The sequence below is a fragment of the Cajanus cajan genome, chromosome 10, assembly GCF_000230855.2.
Source record: "Cajanus cajan strain Asha chromosome 10, NIPB_CcT2T_4, whole genome shotgun sequence".
Lineage (NCBI taxonomy): Eukaryota > Viridiplantae > Streptophyta > Magnoliopsida > Fabales > Fabaceae > Cajanus > Cajanus cajan.
The window spans coordinates 44,933,551-44,942,938 of record NC_138526.1 but is presented as its reverse complement, the minus strand read 5'-3'; the positions used below and the strand labels follow the sequence as shown (position 1 = coordinate 44,942,938).

Sequence of the window (9,388 nt, the reverse complement as noted above, 5' to 3'; positions counted from 1 at the left end):
CCAATTGGATACAAATGGATTTTTGTGCAAAAATGAAATGAAAATGGTGAAATTGTGAAATACAAAGCAAGACTAATTGCTCAAGGTTTTTCACAAAGACCCGATATTGATTTTGAAGAGACATATTCACCTGTAGTGGATGCAAGTACTTTTCGATATTTAATTAATTTACACCTAATGGATGTAGTTACATCATATTTATATGGCTCTCTTGATGCTGACATTTATATGAAACTCCTAGAAGGATTTAATTTGCTTGACGATGCAATTTTTAAAGAAGATTATTCGATCAAATTGAATAAGTCCCTATATGGGCTAAAGCAATCAGGTCGTATGTTGTATAATCGATTAAGTGAATACTTGTTACAAGATGGATATAAAAATGATCCAATTTGTCCGTGTATATTTATAAAAGGATCTGAAAATGGATTTGCCATAATTGTAATTTATGTAGATGACATAAACATTATTGGAACTCTTGAAGAGCTTTCAAAAGCAATAAATTGCTTAAAGAAAGAATTTGAAATGAAGGATCTGGGAAGGACAAAGTTTTGTCTAGGACTGCAAGTTGAATACTTAGAAAATGAAATTCTTGTGCATCAAGAAGCTTATATAACAAAGGTGCTTAAAAGGTTTTATATGGACAAATCACATCCATTGTGCACTCCCATGGTTGTAAGATCTTTAGGTGTTAACAAAGATTCATTTAGACCCCAAGAAAAGGATGAAGAAATACTTGGTCCCGAAGTACCATATCTTAGTGCTATAGGAGCACTAATGTACCTTGCTAATTATACACAACCTGATATAGCATTTGCTGTTAATTTGTTAGCATGATATAGTTCTTCACCTACACGAAGACATTAGAATGAAGTTAAACACATCCTTCGTTATCTTAGAGGTACAATAGATATGAGATTATTATATTCAAATGTTCCCAAACCAAAACTAAATGGTTATGCAGATGCAGGTTATTTGCCAGATCCTCATAATGGTAAATCACAAACAGGATATTTGTTCACAAGTGGTGGTACAACCATTTCATGGCGATCTGTAAAACAAACCATATCAGCCACTTCATCTAATCATGCTGAAATTTTAGCATCACATGAGGCAAGTCGTGAATGTGTTTGACTAAGATCTATGATTCAACACATACGAGAAACTTGTGGTTTATCTTCTGGAAAAATGATATCAACAATTATATATGAAGATAATGTTGCATGTATTGCACAATTGAAAGATGGATACATAAAGGGAGATAGAACAAAACATATTCTACCAAAATTCTTTTTTACTCATGATCTTCAAAGGAATGGTGATATAAATGTTCAACAAGTCCGCTCAAGTGACAACCTAGCAGATCTCTTTACAAAGTCACTTTCAAGAAAAGTTTTGAACAGTTGATACACAAGATTGGACTCCGTCGTCTTAAAGATTGTATGCATGAGGGGGAGAAATAAATATTTATGAATGATGTACTCTTTTTCCTTCACTAGGTTTTTATCTCACAAGGTTTTTCCTAGTAAGGTTTTAACGAGACACATTCTAAATATTGAACATCCAAGAGAGAGTGTTATGAATAATAATTAGTGGCTTAATTAGTGGATGCCAATATTCATTATCAATCATTACCATTTATATTTCCGTTATGTATTATTCTCTTTATTGTGTAATTGTTCAATTACCACATGTACTAATAAATAGGTTACTCCTCTCCCAAAATAATAGACTAGTCAGATTCTTTTCTTCATCTCTTATTATCTTGTTTATTCTCTCAACTTTTTCTCTCTTTTATAACAATTTTAAAACTTGTAACAAATATAGAAAATTTATATTCCAAATTTACATTTCAAAGAATGATGTTTTAATATGAGAAATAAATGTCCCTAATATTAATTAGACATTACATTAATTTTTTTATAAAACATTACATTAAAACCTACACAGTAACAAATGTTACTATAAAACATTTTAAAAAAAAGTTATTGTTACAATTTCACAAAATTTTAAGAAAAGTTAATGTAATTTATTTTAAATTTTTAGTTCATATAATTTATAAAAAAAATTCAATCCCTTTATGTAAACATAATATATTTACAATACAACATTTGCCTAACCAATAATAATATTCATAGGTTCACTACTCTAATGGTATGTTTGAAATAAGTGATTTGGTAGGAAATGAAAAAGAAAGAAAAAATTATTAAGGAATTAAAATAATATATGCGTGTTTATAGAAGATAATTTAAGTGAATTTATGAAAAAATTATGATAAGATACAAGCTAATTTAATTTACTCTCTCTTGTAGGTGAATTTGTGTGATTTTTTTAAAAATACTTAGATAAGACTACTTCCTATATTATTATCTAAATAATTAATTAATAAAAAATAAAAATATAATTCTATAAATAATATATTATTATATAAAAATTTAATTATATAAAATAAAATTTTAAAATACTAATTTGTTATCTAATTCTATTCTATAGAATAACTATAAATTTTACACTATTTTTTTTTTATTTTTTTAAAATTAATTCTCACTTATTATATTCAATTCCATTTAATTATTCCCACCCTAAACAAAGCAGAAGCTTTATAAACAAAAAGTAATAGACTATAGACTCCTAGGCATTATTGTACTTTGTTGGTGAAGGATCAATCCAAATTAAAATTTTATGTGGACGATTTGCATTTATATTTATATTTAATCACAAATACGGACATACCTAAATTTTGCCCTTAGTAAGAAATATAACATCTCAATATATATTATATATTACTAACTGGATGCGTTTTTGTCGTGAATTTTTGAAGTAACTTAAAATTTTAATATATATGAGAAGAATTATAATAATGGTTAGATTTATGAAATTTATATTTAATATAAAATTATTGAATAGTATAATACTTAATAAAAGTTATATTATTATAATTTGAACCCTCTTTTATATATATATATATATATATATATATATATAATTACATAAATAAAAAAATAATTTTAAATTTAAGATATACTTTAAATAAAAAAAATTAAAAATCCAACAATTTTGTAGTGCTGCACAATAATAATAATATGAATAATATCTCACTGTGTCGTCATTTATCCTCTTCTTCATCATCATCATCACACACCTTCCCTTCTCCTCGTGGACGATGTCATTTCCCCCGCCGTCGCTGGCAACGGCGGCAACCCCGACGGAGCTCCCGATCCGGCAGATTCCGGGGAGCTACGGGTTGCCCTTGGTGGGTCCGGTTTCGGACCGTCTGGACTACTTCTGGTTCCAGAAGCCGGAAAGCTTCTTCAGGAAGCGAATGGAGAAGCACAAGAGCAGCGTGTTCCGCACGAACGTTCCTCCCTCTTTCCCGTTCTTCCTGAACGTTAACCCTAACGTCATCGCCCTCCTGGATTGCAAATCCTTCTCCCACCTCTTCGACATGGACCTCGTCGACAAGAAGGACGTCCTCGTCGGAGACTTCGTCCCCAGCCTCGCCTTCACCGGAAACCTCAGGGTCGGCGTTTACCAGGACACCACCGACCCTCAACATGCCAAGGTACACATTGCACACTTTATTCCTTTTATTCAACCTTTCCTATCATTTTGCCCAAATCCTTATCCATTATTATTATGTGCTGTGCAACCAACCATTGTCAGTTTCAAATTTCAATTGCCTTCCCTTTACTTCATATTTCAGAATCAGATGCTTAGGGGGAAATATAAATTATTTACATGTTCCTCACACTTTTTCTAAAATTAAACACTTTATTTTACTTTTATTGTTTATATTTATTTCTCTCTTATTTATTTATTTATTATTTTTTCTTTCTTTCAACTTCACACCTTTAGAGCTAAGTCAGTCACTCGGTTTCAGATTTTAGCTTTTTTTTCGAACAGAAAAAATAATTATCACCGCATAATTTTGAATGTTGTCTTGTATTATATTTGTTCATAATCAATGTGTATTAATTTAATATATTTCAATAGATACAGATAGATTTGTCATGTTCATTTTTAAAGTTGGTAAAGAATAATTATACATTTTTTAATGTTTAGACAAATCAAGTATAAAAGTTTAGTCCAATGCCTCTTAAAAGATGAAATTAAAGATGGGACCCGTGTGTCGCCCACACCGTCGGTTAGAAAAATTTTGCAATTTGAATTTCTATTTTTCACCTTACTAGGGGCAGGTGGGAAATTTTGTTTGTGTGAGGATATGAGCTATGAATTCTTAAAAAGGTTGAAGTTTGATTTTTTTTAATGGTTTAAATTAAATTTAGCATAATGTGTTTTGTTTTTTTTATATTGTTTTTTAATATGTCAACACATCAATTACATTAAATTAAGCTTTAATGCAATGAAAAGACTAAATAATATATGATTAACCTAAGATTATCATGCAACAACTATATAAACAACCATATAATCTATACATATATAAGATAGAAAATATAAAATAACTTAAAATGTAAATCCCCTCAATGGAGTTATACACATATCCTGTATGCATATAGAATCTATATCAAATACATAATTATATACAAAATAAACCTTATTTATCGGCCAAACGTCTATATAATAAATGCTACACATAGAGTAATAATATCAAGACCAGATCATCACCAACATGATCTTCCACCAACTAAGCAAGTCATCCTATTTATCCTATTCTGTTCTTATACAAAGTATAACCATAAGGAAAAACATAAGGTAAGTTTGTGAAAGAATTCAACATGTACAAAAACATAAAGTATTAACATAACCAACTTAAACAACAATAGTCATTTAAACAACACAACTTAGCTTATCATCCAATTTACCACATACAACTTACAACACAACACATCTTTAAGAACTTTGGCATTACAACATCATCAACATAGACAACAATAAGCAACTAACGTGTTGTCATATCAAATACGGAGATCTCTTACAAATAGTGGTGAACAATTTAAATAGCTAGACCTATCAAATCACAACGTTTGACTTATCACAATCAGATCATGTATAAACAACTTCAGACCTCTTAGAGAACCTATTTAATAACTTATTTTGATTTATCAGGTACTTGTCACTTAAACTAGAAAGTCTAGTACTCTGTCAGGGTAAGATGGTTTAAGTATGAGTTTACCACGACATTAGTTTGCAATATTAAGTCACTTATGGGATTAACCTATCAACTATTCTCCAAATACTATGTCTTCCAATACTTAGTAAGGGACTAAGTCTTCGACCTTGTACTTTACTCAATTAATCGTTTTATACACACGTCTCGACTTTGTCCACCTACGGATACCATATAAAACTTAAAGGAGACAACTTTAAAAATATATATCTATTCAGAAACTAGCTTACTTAAGGGTTTTAATTAGACTTTTGGAACACCACAACTTATATCCATACAATGAAATATTTTAATTTCTAAAACATCTTTTACTCTCTTGTAATTTTTATGTATCTTAACAAAGACATGTATCAATACCTCATGTCCAACAACTTAACATCTTAATCAACTATAACATAATAAAACTTCACAACTTAAAAATCTATCGGCTTACATCTTAATAACATACACATCATTATACAATCAACTACATATCAACCCAACATTTAGATTCAATCAATCAACCCAATAACATCATTCAAGGTTACTCTTTCACAATAGATTCAATTCATTTCTTCACCAATTCAAACATGCAATTGATGAATTTAGACCATACCGACAAGCATTTAACATCAAGTGATTCAAACCACAAAGTGTCTCTTATCTCTAGTTGCTCCAAAGAGAAGAGAAGAGGAAGAAAAGGAAACTTTTTGCATCGTTCTAATGCGAGATCTTCAACTCCTTAAGCTTTGAATTTCCTCCTAGTCAAGGGATTTAGTTACAAGAAAGGGAGACGAGAAGGTTTAGAAAGGTAGAAAAGATCACTTGAGCTTTAGAGAACTTCTTATTAGCTTCACTTTGGGATTTTTGAAAACATAAACTAACGAGATTTACATGTTAAGAAAAATCTAATGTACTTTTCTTGAGTTGAACATAACTATGCCTGTCACTATCTCAAAGGCATCCTAACCCTTAAAGTGACTTGATTTTAGAGTTCTAAACGACAACACTAATAATTAAAAGAAATAATTCATATAATTAAATTAAAACATCAAAAACTCATAATGTTAAAAAAAAGCTTGATTTTCAAAAGGTAGTCAACATTGATATTTTTTAATACAATGATTTAATATTTAAATATGTTCATAGTCTTTCAAATTTAAAATTGAATTTTTGTCTTATAATTTTAAAAATATCTTATTTTAGTTTCTAAGATCACCAATATTATATCTCATTATGATAGATTGAGACATTTCTATAATATTAACTAAATTTAATGCGATATTTTTACTAATAAAAATATTAATAACTGAATTTTGTTTGATAATATTTGATGAATTTGCATATGAAATTTAAGCATAAGAATTAAAATAAGATTTTTCGAAGTTATAAAACTAAAAAAATTAGTTTTAAATTTGAAAGACTAAAAATAGATTTATCTCAAATTTAAATGATTAAAAACATATTTAAGTCATAATTCAATAATATAAAGTAAATTGGTTTATATATAATGCATCAAAATTAAAACTCGCGCTATCTTTTTGTGTCCATAAACCTCTCTTTAAAATATACAGTAGGATGGGATCTTTTATTATTATTATTATTATTATTTTTTTTTTTAATTTTAGTTCGTATAAGTTTTTTCCCTCTTTTTTTATACGTTAATATTAATATTTTATTAAAATAAAAACTTATTTAAGTTAAATATAAATTAATATAATAATTAGTAACTAACAAGTTATTAGTTTGAATGATAGGAAAATTAGAAATATTGATAAATATTTAAAAATAAAAAATAAAAGAGAAAATAATTGTATAAATATATAAGTTATTGATAATCTAATGACAGTTTCATTTTTATGCTTTGGCTAGAATTGATCTAAATTTTATACTGAAATAGAAACTATTTTCGTAGGGAAGAAACACACACACAAAAACACCTACTGCAGCTGACTAGTGACTATGCACTTGGATCCTGCCATGGTGCCTCCACAACAGAAATATTAGCTATTGAATTCATATATAATAGTGATAAAAGTTAGAAATATAAATATTATTTTTTATTTTAGCAAAGAACGAGTTTTCATTCAAACCAAGTTTCAATAACAAAAATTTCATATACTAGCTTGTTTTAATTAGTATAAACTTTTTCGAATCAAAACCCAATACTTCGAAGGGTAATGTAACAACATTGGTCATACCTCCATCACAAATTATAACTTTACAAAATTATTTTAATAAAATTAAAGTACTCCTTAAGAAAATTTGTTAATATAGTTAAGAATATTAATTTTGTCAATAATTTAAACTACTTTTTCAAAATTACTCTTAAGATCTTTTAAACTAAGCTTTTACCTTTCACTTTTAATCATTTTTTGTCTAATTAATTAGTATTTAAAAGAGAAATATATTTGTGTTTATTTTTCTTCTTCAATTCTAATAAAAGAAAGTTTTAACCAATTAATTTCAAATATTTAATATCTTCTATTTAAAAGAATTGTTAATCAGATGAAGATATTTTAGAAAAGATATAATGAATGTAATTAATAATTAGAAGTAATTCTTGTAAAAAGAAACAAGTAAACAAGTGAAAAAAGTCTTCTATACATATAAAGATAAAAATACTTTAGATTTATACAATTTTAATAGTTCAAAGAATATTAAGAGGCAACGATATTTCATGGACCAAATTATTAATTTATTCTATTAGTTTTTTTTTTTGTTTGAGAAAATTTATTTTATTCTATTAGTTAGTGCATAATAAAAATTACACCTGTATTCCCTAAATATGCATTTAGTTTTCATATTAGTCTCCGAACGTAAATTTTGTTGATCAAATTACACTCCCATGTCCCAACAGTATTCACAACGTGAGGAGTAGTTTGATTAATTACTCTAAAAAATTGATTTAATCTGTTGCAATGACAGCCCAAATGATAACCGTGACATGTTTCTATGTTGTAACCCTGAATGAGTGATTATTAGCAACAAGATTAAAATTTGATCTATGGTGGATGCAATGCAATGCAGGTGAAGAACTACATCATGGATATCTTGAAACGAAGCTCGGGCATATGGATACCAGAACTAGTATCTAACCTGGACACAATGTGGGAGAAGATCGAAGCATCACTCTCCAAATCCACATCTGTATCGTACATCTTCCCGCTACAACAATTTCTCTTCAGCTTCCTCTGCAAAGTCCTGGCCGGTGCAGACCCTTCCCTTGACCCCAAAATAGCAGAGTCAGGCTATGCCATGCTTGATCGTTGGCTCGCTCTTCAGCTCCTTCCCACAATCAGCATCGGCATCCTCCAACCCCTCGAAGAAATCTTCCTCCATTCCTTCGCCTACCCTTTTTTCCTCGTCAGCGGAGACTACAACAACATCTACAACTTCGTCAAACAACATGGTCGCTCACAAATTCTATTCTTTTTATAGCTGCTTAATTCCAATGCATTTAATGACCCATGCACCCTAACATAACAGGGAAGGAAACTATAACCCGAGGCGAAACGGGTTTCGGGTTGACCCAAGAAGAGGCCATCCACAACTTGCTCTTCGTGCTGGGGTTCAACTCCTTCGGCGGCTTCTCCGTTTTCCTCCCCTCTCTGATCGAGGCCATAGCCTCCGACCCCACATTGCAGGACAACCTTAAAGCCGAAGCCAGGACAGCCTCGTCTCTCACCTTCGACTCCCTCAAACAGATGGACCTCGTCCACTCCGTCGTCTACGAAACGCTGCGCATGAACCCTCCGGTTCCGCTCCAGTACGGTCGTGCCCGAAAGGACTTCCGCCTCACTTCTCACGACTCCGTCTTCGCCGTCAAGAAGGGCGAGCTGCTCTGCGGCTTCCAGAAGCTCGTCATGAGAGACGCCGTTATCTTCGACCAACCCGAGACCTTCAAACCGGACCGCTTCACCGGGGAGAAGGGGGCCCAATTGCTTAACTACTTGTATTGGTCCAATGGGCCTCAAACTGGGTCTCCTACTGTGTCCAATAAACAGTGTGCGGGTAAGGACGTTGTCACGCTCACCGCTGCTTTCATTGTCGCTTACTTGCTTCGCAGGTATGATTCCATCAAAGGGGATGCCAGTTCCATCACTGCCCTTCAAAGGGCCAACTGAAGCAAGCAACCCTAAATATCTATTTTCCCTCTGCACCTTCTATTTAATCACAAGAGCGTGTAAATGCAACTCTTCCATAAACCACATTCTTAACTTGGTTTGAGTGAAATTAGATTCCATCTCTTTAACTAGTATCTCCAGTTCAAATTTT

At 30.7% G+C, this 9,388-nt stretch overlaps 1 protein-coding gene across 1 annotated transcript; it reads left to right on the top strand.

The window, feature by feature from the left end:
- Positions 1-3,101: 3,101 nt before the first annotated feature.
- Positions 3,102-9,371, top strand: HPL1 (hydroperoxide lyase 1). The gene is made up of 3 exons (XM_020382808.3): positions 3,102-3,562; positions 8,141-8,522; positions 8,600-9,371. The coding sequence occupies exons 1-3, from the start codon at positions 3,164-3,166 to the stop codon at positions 9,235-9,237; spliced, it is 1,419 nt and encodes a 472-aa protein (XP_020238397.1). The 5' UTR covers positions 3,102-3,163; the 3' UTR covers positions 9,238-9,371.
- Positions 9,372-9,388: the final 17 nt, after the last annotated feature.

Excerpts from the sequence above, each read along its gene's own strand:
- HPL1 (XM_020382808.3), top strand. The coding sequence starts at position 3,164 with ATGTCATTTCCCCCGCCGTCGCTGGCAACGGCGGCAACCCCGACGGAG. Across the intron at positions 3,563-8,140 it reads CCGACCCTCAACATGCCAAG|GTGAAGAACTACATCATGGA; the intron begins GTACACATTGCA and ends AATGCAATGCAG. Across the intron at positions 8,523-8,599 it reads CAACTTCGTCAAACAACATG|GGAAGGAAACTATAACCCGA; the intron begins GTCGCTCACAAA and ends CTAACATAACAG.